The 24,664-nt window shown below is 39.7% G+C and overlaps 1 protein-coding gene across 6 annotated transcripts in view; it reads right to left on the reverse strand.

Moving 5' to 3' along the window:
• The window catches only part of Nyap2 (neuronal tyrosine-phosphorylated phosphoinositide-3-kinase adaptor 2), a 270,048-nt gene that overhangs the window by 41,145 nt on the left and 204,239 nt on the right, over positions 1-24,664 (reverse strand). For all 6 annotated transcript variants that reach the window (XM_076914930.1, XM_076914927.1, XM_034521092.2 and 3 more), the window contains one exon: positions 21,979-22,082. In XM_076914930.1, coding sequence (XP_076771045.1) covers positions 21,979-22,082 — 104 coding nt within the window. The remainder of the gene's footprint in view (positions 1-21,978; positions 22,083-24,664) is intronic.

A 24,664-nucleotide genomic window follows, 5' to 3' on the forward strand; every position in this document is an offset into this window, starting at 1 on the left:
TTTTCAAATTTGATAGGAACAAATTTTCAAGTATCAACAGACATTATGACATAAAAGATGTAAGCCTGCAAATGCTTCCATGGTAAATCAACTGTCCATGGAGAAACTTACACTAGACATTCCAAGAGGTGAAGTAAGTCTCACTATGTGTTAAAAAACCAGATGTCTTTAGATGTTTTACAGATTATTACTTCATTAGTCTAAAATATTCATGTAAAAAAATAAAATAAAATATTCATGTAAGTAGATTCGTTAAACTGTTTTATTAATTTGAATTGATATTTGAATAACATTAAAAATAATTCTTACTGTTCACCTACTTTAGCCTAGTTAAAAATATCTACTAATTATAGTCAGATAAACTACATTTCCAGAGCTGAATGAAAAACTTTTAGAACGGGTTAAACCAAAGCTGATTGATTCTTGAAAACTGCCATCTTTCTACACACAAAAACATGAAACTGTTAATATAATCTCTTTTAAAATCATGGCCTTAAAAAAGTTAATACTAACAAGCCATGTGTTTCAAAGCAATTATATCATTCAGGAAATGCTTTAAATTCCTTATTTGTCTGTACATGGTATGGTTGTCAGGGGTAGGGGGAGCACAGGTGCTAAGGCTTGCAACAGGATAGAGAAGAATAACACTAAGAATCAATATTAAAGGAGACTTTAAAAATCAGTTCTGAAAATAGAGATACAGTCATGTGTTTAAGTTAAGAATATTTAAATATTCTTTGAAAATATTTTTGTCACTGTCTTCAGAATGCAGCAGAAGAGGGCATCGGATCCCATTGCAAATAGCTGTGAGCTACCATGTGGTTGCTGGGAATTGAACTCTGGACCTCTGGAAGAGCAGCCAGTGTTTTTAACCACTAAGCCATCTCTCCAGCCCCTTAAAAATATTTTGGATGAGTTGATTTTTTTGTTTGTTTATTTTTTCTTTTTTAATGGATATTTTAATTATTTACATTTCAGATGCCAACCCTTTCCCCATTTCCCCTCGCTAGAACCCCCCATCCCATCCCCCTCCTCCTTTTGGCTTTTATAGCATTTGAATTACATGCAAGCTGATTCTTTTCATCTTCAAGTATATGGGTATTTTTGCTTGCATATGTGTCTGTGTACCATGTGAATTCAGTGCCCGTGGAGGCCGGAAGATGATATCAGATCCCTTAGGACCAGAGTTACAAATGGTAGTGAACTGCCTTATGGATGCTGGAAATCAAACCCCGATCTCCTGGAGCTCTTAACTGCTCTCCAGTTCCTAAGTAGAATCACATAAAGGTTGCATGATTTTCAGATACTTCTTGAACACTGTGAGCCTTAAAAAAAAAAAAAGTTAAGACAGGCCAAGGGAGATGTCTCAGTGGGTAAAGCATTTGCCACGTTACCATGAAGACCTTACACCAAATCCCTTGAATCCCTAGAATGCACATAAAGTTAGCCATGATAGCACACACTTAAAATCTCAACAGTTCTATTCTGAGATGGGAGACAGAGACTGAAGAATCCCAAAAGCTCTCAGGCAAGTTAGTGTTATTAATATTTTCATTTCTACATTTTTTTCCTTGACATAAAGTAATTGTTTTCCTACAGCATTCCTAAACAGTAAGAACAGGCCTCTAAAAAATTCCTGTTACCATGTCTCTGCATGCAGGATTACGTATTCCCTGAGTAGCACTTGCCAAATTTCTTATACAATGTATTCGATATCTTTCTCTACTCTGGAATCAGCATAAAGTAATGTATTCATTGTCCTTTGAGTATTGAGCAACGATAAGAAAACCAAAGATACTGTCAACCCACTTGATCAGCAGTTACCTTTATCATATGCTCCTTGGGACTGTAATTACAGCTGTCTTAATTACTACCATTTTTTTCTGACAGAGAGTCAGAAAAGGTTAAATAATTTGTCCAGGGAACTCAGCTAGGGGATAATTCTCAGACCCCGAGGAGTGGCATCTTTCATAACTTAGAATCTCCCAGTTGGGGTGCCTATAGGTTCCTCCAGCATCCATTCCACACCTTAGCATCTAACTCACAAAGAATCTAAGTTCAGGAAGGAAATAAACATCTTCATCTTTTTGTTTTCACTGTTGAATAAAATATTCCAGGAGTGTGTAAGGGAAGGGTGACACTTTCCCATGAAATTGTAGAAAAGAATGGAAAAGAACTCAACCTCTGAAGATGGGGGGGGGGGGTCACCATTTGTTCTAAATTTTTAAGACAGCAATGGAAACATTGTCACTGTCAGTAAACAAATGACTTAGGAAGAGCCAGTGGCTACTAGTTGTGGGGCAGGCTGAAGGCGTATCGTTTCAAAGTTTCAACAGTGGGGGTTGGGGATTATCATCAACTCTCCTTTGGACATTAACAATCACTTCATTTCTTTATAATAGTGTATCCGACTGAGTCTGTGCTCCTCAACTAAAGACACTGTTGGTTCTACAATCAGTGTGTTATTAGAGTTATGATTTCCAAATGGTATCCATTATAGGTGGGGGCTGCCGTGTCATGTTAGAGCACTGGCCTCACATAGGGAACTAAGCTATACCTCTTCCCAAATTACTTTGGCTTTTAATTCCCTGGCTTCTCCTGACTCTCATATGCTCAGTAAGTATCAAGAAATTCCCACCCTCTATGGTGACCAAATAGAAACTCAGCTCCTTTAACAATACACTGTTCCCAGAAGAGTCTGAAAGTAGACCAGATTTGGCACATGTGATCAAGCATATGGTCCAGTTTTCAGTTGACTAACAGCAAATTCCGGGGGTCTTTCTGGTCTCAGATAACCAAAAGAGAAAGGCTCAGAGCGGTTGTGGTCACTGGTAGATGGAGGGCATCTGCTGCTTAATTCACATTGCAGGTCTCGAATTTCCCCCAGCTAGTCAGAACCACACCGTAAACACCACTTCCCTTTTCATGGCTCGGGTCACGGTCTCAAGGGGGCAAAGACGAATGCAAACACTTCCTGTCCATTACTCCCTGAGCAATATCCCTTCCCACGGGCCAAATATGCTCTAGATAAAGGGAAACAAATGCTCCAGACAGGTGTTAACAGGTGCTCACCGTTCTTTTAAGTTAACATCACAAGTCATTTCATTTGACGACACCGGAGGATGGGCATATAACTCTTCTTAACATGACATCTCAGAAGACACTTTAAACCCAAATGTTCATTACTCAGATTCAAACACTATAGGTGAATATGGACTCACAGTCTCAAACTGTGTGAGCTGGCCTCTCTTTGAGGGTCACAATCTTCTCATCTAGTTCCCCTAGGGGAAAGGAAGGTTTAGCTTTATCTTTCCTTGGCACTACCCAGCAGCTCTCAGAGAGACAGTTAATTACTGGAAAATCTCTTCGACCTCACTCTGGAGAATTAGATTCTAGGCTTTGTAGATTCACCTGACTTCCTCTGCTATGAATGGGCTTTCTGTATACCACGTGACAAAATCGCCAGAGCATCATTCTGCAAGCCAGCTGGACCAGGGAAGGCAGGCCATTTGTGCTTCTACCCAACACGAAATGGAGACAGAACTGCCGGTAGTGACTACAGAGAAGGCTAAAGATTCCTTTGGTCTTTTTATCCTCCCGCCAGAGAAGAGAGGAAGACAGAACCAACTGCTGGAGAGCCAGGGGAGTCTTTCAATTCTCAAAGAAGCCCAGGTTTTCTGACTCTCCTGCAGGTCTAGTACCCCCCTCGTTAGTCCTGAAATCCTATTACTGAAGAGGTTACATGACCAGGGGTTTGATTCACACGAGGCTATGGTGAGGCCCACACCTCCTATCACTGCTTGAGAAAAAGTGCCATTTTTCACTGACACGTAAGGACCCAAGGTCATTATATATATGGTTACAAAGAAATTTCAGGAGTGTTGATCTCTAGCCAGACCTTTGTTATTCTGCAACACAGAGTACAAGATAAATTACTGCTTGCTGCTTCGCTGGCAAGTGCTGAGAAACCCACTGCAAGGTTTTAGGAGACAAGCTGGCATCAAGGAGGAAACGCTGAGGCAATACTGCCCTCTCGTGGCACCGTAAGATATTGCAAACGATGTGGCCATTAAAACATGCTTACTAGTTTATGAAGCATTCTTGTAGAGTAAGTCATTTTTCAAACAAAATTTGTTTCTGTTGTTTCTCTCTCCAGTCTCTTCTACCTACCCCCATATCCCTCTTGAGCTCTTCCCAGCCTGGAAGACCCCTTTCAAACGCTTTCATGCCACGTGTGCCCTTTGGCTCTCCTGGAATTCTTCTTGTTCCCCTAGAAATAATTGCCTATCTAGTTTTCTAGAAAATACACATTCTCACAACAGTCAACACTTGCCCGTGTGTAAATAAGAGTATTTAGTGTTAGGATCTCCTACAGACTCAAGTTGCAAAGGTCTAAAAACCCACTACCACCCATTTCACTGGCCCGGAAGAAGCCCACTGATGTCATTTCACTGCTTTGAGAATCTATTACAGTTTTAAAGGTCCTCCAATAAAGATTCAAGGACCTCGCCTTCTGAAATATTCCAGCGTTTTCTCGACAACTAATAAAATTGCCATTTTCAAGACCATGTGCCTGTTTCTTTTAGTCAAATGGACTGGTTGAGAGGGAAAACTGTCTTTACCATCTCTGTTCCTTTATTTATTTGTACAAGGTCAAAGGCAGAGAGGTGGGGCCACAGCAACTGTGGCTTGGGGAGAGGGACTGATCATGGTTTATTCAGAAATCCTCACATTTGGGACCAACAGTGCTGCCTACACAAGGTGGAAAAAATAATCTGTATTTGAACAGATTAAAATGTGCGAAGTCAACGTCTTCATTTGAAGACCGTGTCATTGTTCTCATGAAGGCAGTTCCCTGATGCTGCTCTGAGCTGTCATAGACACCCCTTTCCTCAGAGGGCATTTCAAACAGTGAGAGGTTTTGAATGATTTTATTTACCCATTTATCCACTCACCCTTTCCTAGGCATGCAACTAGGAAATGAAGTAAAACCTTTCCTTATTTTCATTTGTCACTTGAAATTCGAACATAATTCCACACCTTTTACCATTAATACAAAAGTGGCTTGATGTTTTAATTTCCATTTTAGGATTTCTTTATTCCTAATTTCTGTTGTTTTAATCTTTTAAAATTTGTTTTTATTATTTTTAATAATGTGTATGGGTTTCTGTATGCCTGTGGGTATGTTCATGTTGGTGTAGGTGCCCACAGAAGTCAGAGACAAACAATCTCCGTGAGGCTGCAGTAACAGGTGTTTGTGGCCCATCTGAAGTGGGCACTGGCAACTGTGTGTGGATCCAATGTAAAAAAACACTATCTGTTCTTACCTGCTGAGCTATCTCTTCAGTCCCCATTTTCAGCTAATTAAAAAAAATATATTTTAAGGCATGGGTATGTATAATGTTTATATATATATATATATATATATATATATATATATATATATATACACATACATATTCATGTATGTGAACATGGGCTCACTCGTACTATGGTCTGTGTTTAAGGATCATAGGGCAAGTTCAGGTGTTGATCTGAACCTTCTGTCTTACTTGAGACTGGTTAAGTCTATGACCATAACACCTTGACTGCTTTGATCTTGTCTGACTTCACAAGGTAAGCAGGGTCAGGGAGCCGATTAGCATTTGGAAGCGAGATATAGTCTCTTCACTGCATATTTCAAGCTACCTGGCTCAAGAGGTTTGAGGGGCTCTGCTTTCTCCTATCTCTTCATAGGAAGTCCGAGGTTACAGATCCTCACACTATACATCCTGCTATATGTGGGTTCTGCAGACGTGACCTTAAATACTTAAGTTGGTAGAAGCAGTTTTACCAGGTGATCCTTGATCTCACTGGTTTTCTGCTGAAAGACTTCATTTCCCAGCTTTTGTAGTGGACCATGGAAGGCACTGCTGTCCCTATAAGGAGCAGCCTCCCACTTTGTAGGTGGAAGTATTACAGGTGGTCTACTCTCATCTACAGGTACACATGAGTGCTGTGAATATGTAGGTCACTGGGTTCAGTCTTAAAGAGATACGAATGCTTTTTGGGTAAGAATAATATTTTAAAAATTGTTTTATGCTGTCCTGCTTTATGGAGAAGGCTAGCTCTGGAGTTGGAATTTGGTCAATCTGTCACAGACCCAAACATATTTGTTTAAAAAAACTTCCTCCAAAGTTTCTATCCTGATACCAAAGGCCAGACACTTGACTTTGTGACAGGCAAAAAGACAGAAAAACAGAAAATTTAATAGAGATAAAAGTGTAAAAATCTAATCTTATCAAAGGTACCAATTTGTTTTAAACTGTTGAAGGTAAATGAAAATATACAAGTTTGTGATCAGTCACGCTCAGTACAAATATAATCCATTTCCAGAGACAAGCTTGTAGGGACAGAGCAACTTTTATCTGCAATCATATAGGACGTATTATGCATTGTTGCCAAAAATTAACCCTAAAGCAAATCATTCAAATCAAGTTTAAAGTAAACTTAAATTTTGTTTAATGTAAGATAGTATTCAAAATCAGATATTAAAAAAAGTGGCTATGAAAGATTATGTGGGAATCTGATTTAAAGGGACTGCTAACTTTGCCTTATCCCTTCTATAGAACTCTAGCACATGGTTCAGACTGTTATACAGTTGCAGTTAACTCATGGTAATCTTAGTATAAAAATTTTCATGCAACTTTGCCTCTTAATGTTCCTCACAAAGTTGTACAGTCATCACCTCCTGACCTATGTTATAGACCTTTGTCAACTGTTAAGTTTTATTGTAGCTCCTTGGATGGGCCTTCTTCTGAGAAACTCTACCTCTAACTGAAGCCTCCCTCTTCCCCCTTCTGTCAGCTTTGAAGGAGTTACCAAGACATTGACACCCTAACTCCCTAAAAACAGTTTTGGTGACCTCTAAAAGGAGACAACTGGTCCATGGACCGCCCAGTTCATCGATCTTCTTGCTACCGTGGCCGTTGTTTTAGAGACTCAGAAATGGGCTGGAGCCTTCTATGCATCAGCTAACCTCACTGTGTCACCAGTTCTGATCAGCTTAACATCCTTCAGGAGCAGTGGGGCTCCTTGCCTGTTGTGGTACTCCAAGAACAAAAGGGACCAGAGCTGATTGCTGGGATGGGATCTATGCTCTCCTCTTCGAATCTGCTCCTTCCAGGATAACAAATCGTAACTCCTTTGAAATGACCAGAAAAAATTCAACTCTAAGCCTTCTCCCATGTGTGTGGGCTTCTGGCGCCCTCCCTCTCTGGCTACCCATCTTGATCACTCTTTCCTTATTATTATCCTAATACGTATGTTTCTACCCTGTCTTTTAAATCTTTTACTTACTAGACTCCACAATATACCCAAACAAAATGTTCCAAGCAAGCTTTTCCCCTACAACAGCTCCATGTGTTCCTGAACCATCTGCATAAAGACCTTATACATAGTACAGAGAAACTGGTTAAAAGGGGCCTTCATCCCTTTCACCCCAGACCAGATACAGTTCTTTACTTAGCCGTCTATTTCCTCATGTTCCCTTCTTTTGATGCTCTGTAGCTCCCTGAGATGCCAGCTCATTCTAGTGCAACAGTCACGCAATGAGACCAGTCACAGTCACCCCAAATCAATCTATGCTCACTCTCTCCACTTCGCTCCTTCTCATCTCTGAACTTTCCCAGAAAATCCCCCAGTTCTACTCTGTAACTAAATGACCTTCTTAGGGTCCTTCTTTCCAATGCTCAGGAATATAGGACAGCAGTCACCTGACCCATCACAGCTAATCAAGTTAAGCTCTCCCCTTGCTACATGACCCCTTCTTCAATGGACCCAGATCTATCACTTCTGACAAAGACTCTCCTCATCAGAAAACAGGTGTAACATGCCTGGCCTGCATTTTTTTTTTTTTAAATATCCTCTGGGTGTTAGGAATGATAATTTCCCAATGATGAAAGATTATGTTTCTCAGCTTCCTTTGTGGACTACCATCACATATTCATCTATAGTCATTTTTATCTGCATGTCTCAGGGACAAAATGCTCACTATTCTCTAAGGTCAGACCAAACCTCTACTTCTTTCTGACTTCTACCTTGCCACAGCTGCATTTAAAATAATAATCTAATAGAAGCGTGGCTTCACTGAACCATCTCCCCAGTCCCATTTTACGTGTGTGTGTGTGTGTGTGTCTGTGTGTGTGTGTGTGTTTATTTATTTTTATTTGCGATTTTCAAATGCTAGGACAGAACTCCTTCCAGTACTTTATGGAGCCCTATATTCACAGGATTGTACTTCTTTATTCTGCTTTGTCCCCACAGTAAATGTGTTATCACTATTCTTTTATGTTTTTAAAATGTAGGCTTCTAGGCTTGTCTTCAGATAGTATTTAATCTTGTCTGTGAAAACGTATGAAGATTATTTTTATCCTATATTAGTCCATGAGAGTGAGTTTTAAAGGGACAAATTAAATATAACCATATTTCACTCAAGAAAGTTTGTTATAATGCAGTGCCTGGTACATTAAGTAAAGACATACTTCTTGGAGACTTATTTGGGGAAAAAACTTAATTTTAGAAAAATATGATACAAAAGAAACCGAATTTATATTCCTCAATGATTTTTTAACCTTTTCTTTTAAGTAGGGAGAAATAGGCTTAAGCAAATTAGCCACGATTAACTTCATATATCACATAGTTTATTCCTGTAGGTGGATGACATGTATTATAAAACATGTCTCCTGTATCTGTATATAAATTAATAAGGACCATGAGCTCATATAACTGCATGTTAGTATTCATATGTATCCTTATTTTATAGTTCATTATTATACGATATACTTTAAACTACATTAACATACAAAACCAGAAGGACACATTTAAGAGACAGTGGCATTTTCATTGTTTTGTTGTTGTAATGTGTGTGTGTGTGTGTGTGTGAGAGAGAGAGAGAGAGAGAGAGAGAGAGAGAGAGAGAGAGAGAGAGATTGAGTTGCAATAAACTTGTGGCAAAGGCAGTTATGTCAACTTTGAAGGTCCTCGCTCCCCCTCTAGTGGTGATGAACTGCACAGCGAATTTTCAAAAGGCATTTGCTCTAGACTGCTAGAGGGAATGGACTGCAGGGAAGGCAAACAGCTTAAAGCATGGTTCTCCACCTTCCTATTGCTGCGACCCTTTAATACAGTTCCTCAGGTTGTGGTGACCCCCAGCCATCAAATGATTTTTGTTGCTACATCATAACTGTAATTTTGCTACTGTTATGAATTGTAATGTAAGTATCTGTGTTTTCTGATGGTCTTATGCCACCCCTCTGAAAGGGTCGTGGTTGCAACCCACAGACTGAGGATCACTGACCTAGAACAGTATGCCTAGAGTGAGAAGAGAGGCGATCCAGCCCCTGGCCTTCTGTTACACGCTGTATGAACACAAGCCTCTGTTTGACCTACTGCTACTCAACTGCTTCTCAGACAGAGCACCGATTTGTAGGACTGTTGTGATTACTAAGAGAAGGCACATCCATCACATCAAATTTATATAAGTCTTGGTACACAAGAAAGTACATTCCTTTTTATATAAGCTTCAAGAAACACACATATTCAGTCAGTGGGTTTGATCCTGTGGTGGACAGATTCTCAAGAGCCTTAATCTCTGCCCCTTTATAGAGAGAATATTTAAAGTGGGAGATGTGAAAACGTGAGGTAGGCAACTGACATTGTGTATCTGAACCCTGGCACTGCTGGGGGTGCCTCCCATGTAGCCTTCCTGCTAACTATTGTGAATACAAGTCTAACTGCAAAGGAAGTGTCAGAAAAAGCAATACCAGGGAAGAAAAACATGCTTTGGTCCTGAAAAGGTCACTACATTGAAAGATGGAAAGTATTCTCGGTGGAAGCACAACTGTGGGCTGGAGTGATTAAGGGTGCTTGCTGTCCTTGTAGTGGAGGACGCAGGTTCTGTTCACAGCAGTCACTTGGTTCTCTCACAACTATCTGGTACTCAAGTCTACGCCCCTCCTGACCTCAGTGAGCACCACACACACATGTGCTACGTATACTTACGTGGAGGCAAACATTGTTTTAAAAGTTCTTTATTTTAAAAAAAAAGAACATGGAGAGAAAGAGAGCATGGGGGATGGAGGGAAGGAGGGAGGGAATGAGGTTTGATCCTGAATACTTTAAGGGCTTTTGAGATTGGTTGTTTTGAGATTTGGAAATAAGCTTTGAATTAAACCCTGAAATCGAATAGTTATGAGTTACTTGATTGCTTTCTTTTTCTTTTCTTTTTTTTTTTTTTTTTAAGTTAGCGGAGGGGTTTAAAAGGGATTTTTTGACACCAGAATATTCAGAAATAAATTATAATGTGACTCTGTTAACTAGTATGTAACATTCCCAGTAATGTATCACCAACATTACAAAAAGTGGAGCAAGCAAACGGATGCTCTTAGGAAGTCTGCCCACTGGGGATTCTTTTGAGCTAACAGTTTCCTTTTTTGTCCCATGAATTGTTGAGCTCAAGGCTCTCCTCTCTAACCATCTTATCATCTGACCCTTAAGGATTATTTACATTTGAGGAAGAAGCATCTAAGTTCTAAGGCAGCAGCTCTTGGCAAATCTTTGCTGAATATCCTAAGCAGGCAAGTTGCTTTATTCAGAACATGGAGAAAGAATGACTGGTCTACGTTTCTGGGAGCTTCGACAGTTGTTCATCCCTTCATGAATCTTTCCCAGTCTTTTCTATCTCAACACCTGTAACTCCCCTGATGCTAGTTTCCTGCCTTCCCATGACAAATCACACAGCGGATGGATCTTTTCGCCTTTGCAAACCTGATGTCTACTGTAACTTCCCCTCTGTTGTTAAAGTGTCTATCAAGTGCCACTTCTTCCTTCAATAAACCTGCACTTGACTACCTATGGTGGCATCTCCAACACTGGCAATGAATCCTGTCCTCTCTGTATGTACTTCTTAGATATACTGAATTGTGAGTGCATACACATGCACACACACACACACACACACAACTATTTTCTTTATTAAGCTGAAATTACTCTGAATAAACGGAGTTGGATCAATAGTTTTGCAAGCTGGAATACATAAAAGACCATGTGGTGGCAGCACCCTAACAATGAGAATCTGCTGGCTAAATAGATGTGAAAACCATTTGTCAAGTCTAAATACTACTGAACCTTACCTCAAAATACCACAGTAGCTACACAAGGCTTAGTCAGTGGCACATAAGAAGCCAGGCTAAATAGAAGATACTGTATGAATAATATTTTAAGTAAAAAGGTTTAGTGGCCCAAACATTAAAATTGCCTCATATTCTCTTTTATCTTTCATGCGTTTTTGCAGAGCTGGCAGCAGCTGGTCTCAGGCCTCTGGCATATAAGCCTGGCCGAGCACTATTCAGCCCAGCAGGTTCCTACATCTAGGGACATCTAGATGGCCACCCACCTGGCCTGCCCAAGAGTTGCTGAGTGAAAGGAGAGGAAATAAAGGTGAGGATTAAAAATCATGGCTTCCTCTACTCTACCTTCCCGGGGTTTACTCCGCACCTCACTCTGCACTCCTGTTTCTGGGAGAGGTCGTGAAACCTGTCACTCTTGCTGGAACCTGGACAGTTCTTCCTTGCTCCGAGAGGAGATGGGAAAAGTTAAAGTGCTGCCACCTCTGGGGTGTTAGTGTGGCCACCCCTGGGAGTCACATTGAAAATGTAGATAACAGCACAAATGAAACATGATTAGAGTCAGATCAGTGGGGTATCACAGGAAGTCATTGTCTGTCTCTGTGAAATTGCAAGTTTTAAGCTTCTTCATCTGGCTGCAGATGGATTTGGCTTCATTTGGATGCAGATTTGGCTGCTTAAAAATTCTATAAGCAAGTAATTTAGGATGAACAGCCCAAGAAGCAAGTGTACATGTGTCCGTGGCTGTCCTATAAGGCTATGATAGAGCAATGAGAGAGAGAAAGAGACAGACAGAGAGAGAGAGAAAGAGAGAGAGAGAGAGAGAAAGAGAGACAGACAGACAGACAGACAGACAGACAGAGACAGACAGAGACAAGTCAGAGAGACAAAGATGAGACAGAGAAACATAGAGATAAGACAGGAAAGAGAAAACACAGCTTCAATTAATCTCTCCCTCTCTCACGAATAGATAATATCCTGTACTGAATTATTTGTGAGAGACAGCCCCACACCACCCTGTTCTCTGGGACTGTCTAAGTCTTCGTTCAGTGTCATCCACTCCACATCAAAGTTAATGATCTACCCTAGATACACATTTGTATCGTTAAGTATAGAATGTCTTTCTATACTGGCACTGGCAATATGCTCTTTCTCCTTTTGTTGACAGAGCTGATCAAAAAGAAACTTCACGTTCAGCAGTGAGTGTGATGGGGATTTCTTTCCCCTGAGTTGCAGTACTATGTCACCTCTCTCAGTGGGCTTTGCATTTCTGTTACCTCTCTGGCCTCTCTCGGTCAGCAAGGAAGTGAACTCTTCTATTCACCAGATGATGGAGGGACGTGTGGGAATTATGAGAAGCACTGCTGGGAGTTCCTGTCTGCCTGCATCACACCCCATCACAGCCTGCAACCGGCTTATCTCTTATACCTCCACCATAAATCATTTCTTCAATACAAATTAAGACAGCTAGAACTTTTTAACTTGAAAATATATATCTGCACCCTCAAGGAAAATAATCTAATGAAAATACTTATGGCTCCCAAGTCTCTGAAATGTAAAAAAAAAAAAAAAAAAAAAAAAAAAAAAAAAAAAAAAAAAAAAAGACTTTGTAGGAAAATGAAAATGTTAGTATAGTAGAGAAATCTCCTTCCCTCCCCTTTCTCTTTCTCTCTTCTCCCCCCTTAAATTTCTACTTTATGTCTTTAAATTTAAAATTCTGATAGCCAAAATTCTCCCTGTTTGGGTAGACATAGAACAGAGCTCAGATGTGGCAGGAGTAAAGGTCTTTGTTGCAGGATAGTGGCTATAGGCAAGTAGAAAACCAGTGGAGAAACCCTTTAGAGAAATCTGCCTGAATAAAAGAAAATGTCTTACTTACATCCTTTGGGGGAGGCATCACATGATTTAGTTCAGCATGATATACCTGATGGAAACCATGGGGTAGCATCAACAAAGAGCTGTTAAGCCACTGTACAGCAAGGCTTGTTAACTTTCTCCCACAGAGAAAAATATTGAGAGTGAGAAGAGTGAGAAAGAGACTTGGGGAGAGAGGGGGAGGAGAGAGAGAGAGAGAGAGAGAGAGATAGAGAGAGAGAGAGAGAGAGAGAGAGAGAGAGAGAGCGCACAGGAAGGGAGGGAGGGAGGGAAGGAGGAAGGAAGGAAGGAAGGAAGGAAGGAAGGAAGGAAGGAAGGAAGGAAGGAAGGGGAAGTAGGAGACAAAGAGGTGTGGGCTTCGTCAGGCTTCAGGAACTGGTCTCTTAAGTGACAAGCCTCTTCAAGGCACATGTCCATAATTTAAAGTAAAATCCTTCTCCAACCAATGTTCACTATGAAGCCATTTATGATGATGAAAAAGAGGGAAGACATGCTTGGAATAGAAGAAACAGCTTCCTCGCCGGCATATTGAATTTGACCCTGAACAGAGGATGGATTGTTACTCATGTGAACACACTAAGAGGAGGTTGCCAGAAGCAATGAGGCCCTTGCAATCTTTGTAAACACCCCAAGAGCTCTAGGGAGTGAGAAGGATTGCCTGTGCAGTGCACACAAGGAGTAGTTAAAGGCTAGGAATAAGTGGTTGCTTATTTAGCTGAAGGAGACCAGGACCAACTCACTGGGGCCTTGAAATGCATACAGCAATATGACAATAATACAGAATGTCACACAGGGAAGGGCACATACAATCACTCTTTTATAGTTGTGAAAAATAGACATGGGCTAGAGATTGGAGTTGTAAAAACTAAATCAACTAGAGGCAATGGTCCTGTTATAAAACTGCAAAGTTGTCTTCCAAAATACATCTGGATTCAAGAAAAAAGAAACTCAAAGTGTGGTGTGGTTCATCTCTCTCCTGATCTCCTGACCAGTGCTTTGTTCTCTTGATGCACGCCAGTGCTAAGAAGTAAGAGACTTATTTCTCTGTCTCTGCACTCAAACAAAATGATCAAAGGAGGGACACGATGAACACATGAACAATGGAAAAAGAACATTGCAACTTTCCAGCACTCTACTCTGAGATGAGTTTTCAAATCCATCACCTTACTTTGTAAGAATTCAGAACTCAAAACACCTGAGGATTCCCTAGGCTTAGCAACACCAAGATGCTGTGTGAGTGTCTGGACTGCCCAAGGGCCCCTTGTTTCATTATTTAGGGTTTTGTTGGTAAATGGTACAGATTGGGGAATCTACCCAGAGTGCACTTGAAAGATAAGCAACTTTGGCTCCCTGAGCTTCTCCTGGAAAGCCTTCTTTCCTTTCATATGCAAAGTTGATTGTGTCAGGTAGGATTACTCTTGACACTCTTTGGTCCTTCAAATGACTTCCTCATTTTCTAGGAACAGAGCCATTAAACGCAGCATTTCAAATACCAAATACCATCCCTGTCAAAATAGCTGACACCCGGGGATTATTAACTAGCTCGAATGCAGTCTTTGCTTCACAAAAACAAATGCTTTGAACTGACAGTATGGTTATTTTTTTCTCCCTTTAAAGTGTCTGTTTATGGGATTTCTGTAGAAATCCAGAAGCCAGGTAAGCCTTAATGAATACATTAATGTCTGTTGTATGTTGTTGGCTAAATCTACACCCAAACTCCTGCAGCTGATACTTTCAGGTCCAGATGTGTGTTATGGGTTATACCTTGTTTTCAGAATGGGCAATTTGTTAGGTTTGCTCAAGGCCTAATCTTCAGAGGCATGCATACTCACATGCACACACACACACACACACACACACACACACACACACACGCACATGCACATTTATGTATACTCACACATGTACATGTAATCATGCACACACTCTGAGCATTTAGGTGTGGTTTCAACATGATCAGACGTTTCTCCAAACTCTATACTCCACTGTTGGAAGTCCTTTCTATTAAGGTTATAGTTCAACATGTCTGGATAAGCTCTCTGAGCTTGGTACAAAATGGAGGACTCTTCTTCTCAGTGTGGCTTCCTCTTCTCTGCCTGATCTTATCAGGAGAGTGTCTCTAAGCACAGGTATCTGATCTTATCTAGAGGATGATCCTGCATAAGGCATCCCACAAGGGCTGCATGATTCATCACATAAGTCCTCCTCAGCTGTCCCTGCTGTATAATAATCAGGTACTGTGTTGTGACCAATCAGCCCTTCCAGCCTGTAACCCCCCTCCCCCCAAAAAATGTCTGAGGAAATTCACATAGCCTACGGACAGATTTACAGGTCCAACTTCCTTTCCCCTGATAAATACCTGCCTGGCATGTTCTTGGAATTGCTCTTCATGTAAATGAAGCATTCCCATCCTAGCCAATAGTGTATAGCAGCCTGGAAATCCTGACCGATTCCCCCAAGATCTCCATAACCCTTGCTCACTGAGAATAAAATTGAGCTGCCTCACTGAAGCTGATCCCAAAGTCAATCCATCCAGGCTTGGAGATCACTGTGGCTATCTTTACAGTTAGCAGCTTGTAAAACTAAGGACTAAAACTACAGGACTCCAATTACTGTTCAGTAGATTGGGATTTAAATCCCATCTCTGGCCCTGGGAGGGAGGCGTGGCATAGTGAACTTTTGAATCTTAAAAAGTCAGCTAACGTATAACTACCTAAGCCTTACATGATTACTCTCTAGCCAAGGACCTTCTTATTTGAAGGGCATCATTATCTCCCTTAGTAAGAGTCAGTTTAAAAGGGTCTACCAGCTTCTCGGACAGGAAAAATACTCCAAAGTAAAATTGCATGCTCTAGAGACTTTAAGAGCTATATGAAGTCATCTGTGGTGGTTTGAATGAGAGAGTCCCCAGAGTCTCTGGCATTTGAATATTTGGTCCCCAGTGGGCGGCACTGTTTGAGGACGCTTAATAGATGTGACCTTGCTGACAGGAGTATGAAGAGTGGAAACAGACTTTGAAGATTCAGTCATGCCCAGTTTGTTCTCTCTGCCTCTTGCTTGCAGCTCAGTATGTGAACTAACAGCATCCTCATCCAACTGGCTGCCATGCTTCCGTGCCATAATGGACTCCTATCCCTCTAGGATCATAAGCCCAAATAAACCCTCCTTCTATAAGCTGCTTTGGTTATGGTATGTTATCACTATGATAGAAGAGTAACTAATACACCAGCCTGAAACATAAGTAGAGAGCATGGTCCCTTTGTCCATCATATACTTCCATTCTTTTCTTCTCCAAAATAGTTTTGTCTTTTACACTCTGCTCTTTGTGTCTCTTCTGAGTTCTTTCAATGGAGAGCACAGGAGTGGAAGTTAAGAGTCATATGACAGAGATAGAGTCACATTGCTAACCTCATTTCACCCTTGGGGATACTAGTCATAGGCAGGGCCCTGCTTAGTTGAAGTCCTAGTGAAACTCATGCTCTCCTATGCAAATTTTATATAAAAATGGTGAACACAAATGGAATACGCAAGAAAATCTGCATGTCTAATAAGCCCACAAGGAAAGAGAATGTAGAAAGCAATTGAGAAAAGTATGAAGAAGGCCGTTACGTGTACAGCATGGCTTTAATAGGACAATCTGGGCTTGCACCTTAGCACTGTGTGACTAGTCTCAGATTTGAATGGGCAGAGATACTCTGGCTTCTGCTTCCTCACTAATAAAAATACTATGACTTCTTAATAGATACGATATTAAGAACACAAAGTAGTGATGTTATATGATATGAATATGGTAATACAGAATTCTGAGAACTCTGAGAGTTGCTGAAAGAACACAAATCTTACTTAAGATATCTGCATGGTTTAGCGAGGTGGTTCAACCTGAGAGGTATTTACCCATAGCACAGAATAGAGGTGGACAAGTAACGATCTTTAGTGTTTTTTTTTTTTTTTTTCAGAAAGAAATGCACCATGGGACTATATTATTCAAATAAAGCAGAGGTTCTCAACACATGGGTCTCAACTTCTTTGGGGGGTCACAAATCAGATAAGATATCCTGCAGGTCAGATATTTACATTACAATTTCTAACACTATCAAAATTACAGTTGTGAAGTAACAGCAGAATAATTGTATGGTTGGGGGTCACCACACCATGAGGAACTCCACTAAAGGGTCACAGCATTAGGAAGGTTGAGAGGCACTGGAATAAAGTGCAGTACAACTGTGAGCTAGTATTGTGTACAAACATTTCTTCATATTCCACCTAAGCCAGAAGTAAACTTACTAGCTAAAAAGAGCTTTATATATATATATATATATATATATATATATATATATATATATATATATATATATAATCTTACGGTACTCATTTCAAAGATATTGACAGCAGAAAAAATTCAAGAAGGTATTTTTCCATGTATTGAATTAAACTTTCTTCCTTCCCTCTCCACTCACCGCCACCTGAACTTTTTTTTTTCCCCCCATCTGTTAAAGAAGGGTAACATCTTTTTCTCAAGACTCAGGTTGAATAGAGATAATTAAAATGAATGGAAGAAGTCATAAACCCCAATGAAATCAGCATCATCTATATAAAGATGCGCAGCGCTCAGGGGAGATTGGATGCAATTTCTCATTTTCCTCACTCAAAAGGTATATTTAAAAGTAAGACCCCCCCTATTAGAATAACTTCTTCGCCTTTGAAGAGCAGGTTGTAGTACACATTTTGGTTGCTAGGGGGAGCCATGTATCCACTTGATTTGTTAAAGTTCTCCAAGCAGTGTGGGCAAGCCTGAAGTCCCATTCATTTCAGTTGTTAAAGGTGTATTCCATAGTGAGCATATCGGTGTGTAAAGAGAACAAGGTATTTGAAACAAAGGAGTGGTACACCTTAAAACAGATTCTGACCGTAGCAAAAATCTGGCCAGTGTTTCTGCATCTTCTTTCTCCTAAGCACAAGGGATTTTAGCATCCTTATACAGCTGTAGAATTTCCACTGCCATCCATTTCTCACTTAATCCAGATAGGACAATAAATAGTAAGAGATAACAGGGGAGCTTAAATGACACCTGGAGTCAGTTTGCATTTTTGCTGTGTCCAAACCACACAATGATAAGTACAGGACAAGATAAAGTCACTACTTTAGCCAATTCTGAGTGTTTAATTTCTCATAGTACTACATAGGGCTGGTAAGACTGGGGCGAACCATGTCACCCATCTGCATCCAACTGCTTTGTTACATCACTGGTCAGAAGTCTCCTCTTAGAATTTTCCAGCAAACCAAAAAATTGAGTATCTGAGAGAGTAAAATGATGTATGGCGAGAAGAGAAAGAATATTCTCCCTAGTTCTTTTCATATATATAAATGTATTTATATTTAATATACAATTATACCAATTATAATAATATAATTAATATTTTAAATTTAAAATTATATAAGTATATATTTTATATGATATATGATATATTAATGTATATTATATCATATATAATATAAATCTTATATATTTATAATCATATTGATTCTCAACAACACTACTAAACAAAGAATACTTCCCATACGCTACAGATAAAGAAGCAGACTCAGCAATAATACCAACCAACCAGAGCTCCCAGGGTCTAAACCACCAGCCTGGGAGCACTCAGGGAGGAACCCATGGCTCCAGCTGTATACATAGGGGAGGATGGCCTTGTCGGGCATAGGTGGGAGAGGAGATCCTTGGTCCCATGAAGGTTGGACACCATATGTGGGGGAATTCGAGGGTGAAGAGGTGGGAGTGTGGGGGTAGGTGGGGGCACATCCTCATTGAGGCAGGAGGAGGGGGGATGGGATGGAGGGGTTTCTGGGCGGGGGGGATGGAGAAAGGGGATAACATCTGAATTGTAAATACAATATCCAATACAAAAAAATAAAAATAAAAAAGAAAGCAGGCTCAGAAGAAAAAAGAAGAGTTACACATTTAATTGGTTCAGTTCATAGGCTCTACCGTCCCATAAGCAAGACACCGTGAACAGTTTGTGTCAGCCACCTCACACTGGCATTCTTGGTTGCCACATGGGATAGTACGAGCACCTATCTGATACAGCACAATACAAGAAGACTTCACACATGTCCCTGTGTGTGCTACAGGCAAGAAGCAAAGATGTCAATAAATAGCATGGGATTGTCACTGTGAAAACTCCACCTCAGATCTCCATAACATCTGTACCTTTCATATGCTAAAGAGTATACTTCAGCTACTTCATAATTTTTCCATTGGCCTAGTTTTGACTTCTGATAATAAGAGTATTAAAGGACACATCCAGGTCCAGAGGATTGTAGAGCCAGGGAGTAGACACTCCCAGAGTCCTTTGACCTAATTGCTACCCCATGAGTTTAAATCTTCATAGAGAGAGTTCTAAATTTCATCAGTCTGTCTCGTTCCTGGTAGTGATGGATGACAAGCTTGTTGGAGACAGGCATAAGTTTGCTGCATTCTGCTCAGGAATGGATTTCTTGAGATGCTGGTTATGAGACTGTTAGATTTAAAAAGTGTCCTCTAAATATCTGTTACTTAAGGCATACAAATTTAATGACCATGCAAATCTATATTATATTCCAAAATATCCTGTGACACCGTTGGTTATAAAATGTAAATCGGAGTCCCTGCTATCTGAATTCCTTGCATGAATGTAGAAATCAAATAGTTCCAACATTTCAAGATCCAGCTGGCATTGAAAAATAATCTTTCACTTATTTAACTCTGACTTTAATTAAACAGACTAGAGAGCTTTACAGGAAACTCAAGCCTTGCATTTTTTTTAACCAATCATACAGAACTATTGCAAGCATATAGAAAATAATGGGGATTTTCATACTTGTATTATACTAATGCAACATCATCATAATGTATAGCTATAGGTTAATTTAGTCACCGGTAGTCTTATTACTGACATTAACTTATTCCATATTTCACAAAGCTAGATCCTGTCTTCAACAAATTTCAATGAAATACGCACTATTTCTGGAAGATACTCCTTGCTAATATAATTTCTTTTTCAGTTAGAAATTAGTACAGGAGAAATAATTCCCCAACGTGAACTGACTTTGTGTAATGATCTTGGTGGTTGTTTTGATGTCCCTCTTTTTGGGCTTTTTGGTATTAATAAATATGTGCTGGGCTGACCTCAAAGCATACTAACATGAATGGCAGATGCTATTGGCCAAATCTCTGACATGGCTTAGAGGGACATCTTCTATGGGGTGGAGAGCCACCTTCTCTGGTTTGGTCATTCCTCTTGTTTCATGTTATATAACCTTAAATACACAATCAAACCAGCTGATTAACCAGACAGATAGGCTATGGAGAGTTTCCTAATTCTGTGTTGGAAGAGATTAATTTCAATATTACACTCTTTAACAGTTTTTTTCAATATTTGAGAGATAGTAGAGAAAGGGTCCTTTTGTCACTGTGACTCAGAGGCAAGTGTCCCCTGACTACTGATTTATGCTGTGATTCTTGAAGTAGTTAGGATGGCTACATTTACTTACAAAGGCCTTTGGTAGTTTAAATTAAGATGCAAGAAATCCTAAATGACACTTGGGATGCACCTGAGAGATACAAGTATTAGCAGATATTCATATATGCACAAATTAAATACTGTGCACAGTATAGTAGGGCAAAATAACTAAGAAGCACAATGTTTCTCATTACAAAATAAATTATTCTGCTTAGTTATGGTTTTAAAAGATCCTGACATTTACCATATTTGATGAATGTGCAATTTGATGATCAGTACTGGACAGTTTCCTAGAAGATCTTGTCATTGGTTTTATAAGAGTATGATAAATGGAAACACAGAGCTGAGAAGCAGAACAACTATTCTAAAATCCCCAAAATCCCGTTGTTCTGCTTAATACCCATAATACATCACGGCAACAATAGCTAAACCTCACCAATTATAATTGTTAAGGTATTTGGTTCCTATTGGTTGAGTTACAAAATGATGTTTATATGTAGTGATTTTTCTTGTCCTAAACTCCCATTCATAGCCATGCACCCAAATGAACATTGAAACAACATAGTATACTGTAAAGGAATAAATTGTAGTTTAGCTTTTGCCTTTATTTCTTATCTCTTTTCTCCAGTGATATCGAAGATCTCAGTTGCCATGCACAGACACTTACATTCTCTTTTCTGAGAACAGCTCTGAAATTGTTGGTTTAAGATAGAAATACCATTTATTTATATGCTTGCCTTATTAATCTACAGCTGTTGTTAAATATCTAAATTATCTGGTTGGCTAATTAGTCTCTATGACCTAAGAATGAATAAAGACTAGCTAGCTGCCACATTCAATCCAAGGAGTCAATAGATAGGTGAAGATTTATAAGAACATCAATATTGACATTGTCTTACAATCATGCTTTAAAGGTAAATAAAAATTTAAGTAAATGACCACAAATACTACAGTATAGCAGGATAAGGGTTAAAATGTATGTACAGATTCATTGACAACATCTGTGCAAATAGTGTGGACAAAACATTTAGAAAGAAATTTACACAAAAAAGTAGATAAATTTATCAAATGTTGATAAATTTTCAAAGACAGTATAAAAGTACACAGAACATGGAAAAGAGAACGAATTTTTAAAAATAGCCACGGTCCCCATACATACAAGTGCACATTTACCACATTTATATTTCAGAATGATGGAAACCAGAGACAAAAAAGGATTCGGTAACAAACAGCAAAGAAAGCATCACCAATCACAAAGAAGAAGGACATTCTCTTGGAGATGAAAACACAGATGTGAAACTCCTCCCCGACCCATACACACAGAGAGAAGCTAAAGCAGATGCAAACGTTGTCTACAGCAACACAGGACAGACAGGTGGGAAGCTTTTGGTATGTTGCACCACAGGAAGTCAATCACGATTGGCTAACGATGATGGTACCTGGCTCTGTTGTAGATCACTGGCTTGCCGGAGAGGAGTGACTGATGGAGGAGGGACTCCTGATGTAGATGCAGACCGGCCTAACTTGCAGCTTACTTTAGGTTCTGTGAACAAGAAGGAGACAAAAATATTAGCTGTGGTGTACCGGAGCTCTGTCTCCCCCGCTGTTTGGCGACACGTGAATGTACAAACTGTTCCTGGTGTTGGCTAATAATTATCCTTGGGATAAACGTTTTCATAACTACTAGTTCTCAAAGGCACTTTAGTCACAGACGAGCTACTGGGGAGTAGAGTGAGAATCCTTTCAAGAACAGGCTTTGTTTCCACGCACAAATTACCACATTAGAATTAGTTTCCATGGAAGAAAAGCACCACATTCAGGAGAAAAGCAAGTGACTCTGATCATTCATTTTCGGCTATAGATCCCAGAACTCAATGGCCTCACAATGTCCTATCTACCATCTGCAGATTCCTCCTCTCCCTCTCTATTCCCTCTCTTCCTCCCTCTCTTCTTCCTTCCCTCCTTATTCTTCCTCCAGTCTCAACCGTTTTCCCTTCTTCCCTTCCCCTCTTCTTCCCTCCTTCTATCTTTCTATGACTATATTTATCATGCTTTCAATACAACAGTTTTTCAACTTCCCTCCATTTGCTTTCTATCGGCTGACTGATAAATTTGTGTGTGTTTGTATGCATGCGTGCCTGCCTGCGGTGGTGCAAGCCTCTCCTTCTTGAGTCACAAACAGGATCTGAAGCTCTGTTCTCTCCATGTGCTCTTATTTGGTCCTGGATATCAGTGCCTTCTGCACACTTGGTCGCCTTCTGCACACAGTCATTCTCATGCCTTGAGATGAAAAGACTCTAATGCCTTGCACCAATCTCCAGCACCCCTCCAGCCCTGGCTTCCCGATGTGTAGCAGGATTACCACTTCCATTTCCTGGAATAATCTTGGACATTTTCAGCCCATTGCTTTCCGCCTTTCTGTACATGCATAGCACTATTAGAATTTTGGCTTTACTTTGCAATGTCTCCTGTTTGCCTTATTCATATCTCTGAGATCTTGCTGGTTCCCATAATATCTATGCGCTAACCTACCTTGGAATCCATGTCAGACTGAATTTCCTAGATTACTGTTGTTTTACCTGCTGCATAAATGTTTCTGATGATTTCATATGTAATGTCACAAGAAGCAGAAATTGCTTCAGAAGCCCTTTGCAATCTGGTACCATTTAAGATTTTCTAATCTATTGACCATTAGTTTCTCCTCACCACAACACAGACAAATCTGTCTCTGCTTCTGGATGCACTGTGATCTACCTCTACCCTTGACATCAAATCAGGGCTCACTGTTTGCTAAGACTGTGAACTATTCTTTGTTCTCGGTTCCTGTTCCTTTTCCATCTTCTGATTTTCCTTAGTATGTATTCAACACTTACAGTATTTCCTGTACTTCTGAGCATTTTGTGTTTGGCAGAAAAAATAAAGTAGATGTCTGATTTTCGTGCATTTTTTTAATCACCAAAGACACTCAAACTCACCAAGATGAGCTCAGCACATCATCCAAATCTATTCAAATAACACAGAATAAGACTCGGATTCCAGGCCCAGCTCCACTCCACACTGAGGCAATAATTCACACTCAGGGGGTGTGACTCTCTTAGATCCATTTCAGAAAGTTTTAGTTTTGTGTTGTGTTATTTGAGTTATATATACATTATGTGTGTGTGTGTGTGTGATGAAAACATAGATAATGTGTAACTTACAATCTAACCTTATTTACTAGAAATAAAGCAGTAATCCTTGAGGGAATTACTTGGGGAATAAGTTTTTATGACATAAAATAGCAAATCAAGCCTCCATCTTACCTGTGACTCTCTTAGACCCATTTCAGAATGCTTTGGCTTTGTGTGTGATTTGAATTGAGAATATATATATATATATATATATATATATATATATCTATATATATTCTCAATTCTCAATATATATATATATATATATATATATATATATATATATATATATATACCATAGATAAAGTGTTTTCTTACATTCTTATTTACCACAAAGCAGAAATCTTTAGGGGGATCACTTGCGGAATAATCACATGAAGTAGCAGGTAAAACCTCCATCAGAGTCCTGTATGAGGAATCAGTGTGTCTGTATGTCCCTTTACTTGGACAGCAGGTCTGGTAAAGACGTCCATTTTATTCTTATATAAGATCTTGCATACTATTTGTTTACTGCAAGATTCCTTTCAAGTTTGTAGTGATATTACCTGATAAAAGAGAATATCTACACAATCATGGCTTTTTATACCTTCTAATATAACTAAGGTCTAATTTCCACTACTGAGATGTTCAGTTCAAGCCTGATCAGGGATCTCTCTAGCATGCAGAGTAGACATCACTACCATCCAAACTGATGGCAGATTTCATTGTGAATAGGGAAGCCTGGCTTTGCCCCTGGAAGGCAGCCTAGATCATGGCCTAGCTATTCATGTAGGTCATCTGCTAGCCATTGTACATGGCTATTTAAGCTACTAGTGAGCCATTCTATGGGCCAATTCTGCAGTCAGGTCACACAAGAGTCAAATGTTTGCTATTAGCTTACATCATGTGGATTATAACTCTATCTGGAGGTTTAACTGAGATTATTCCTGTAAATCATTTTGTATACAACATACAG

The sequence above is a fragment of the Arvicanthis niloticus genome, chromosome 17 (genome assembly GCF_011762505.2).
Source record: "Arvicanthis niloticus isolate mArvNil1 chromosome 17, mArvNil1.pat.X, whole genome shotgun sequence".
NCBI lineage: Eukaryota > Metazoa > Chordata > Mammalia > Rodentia > Muridae > Arvicanthis > Arvicanthis niloticus.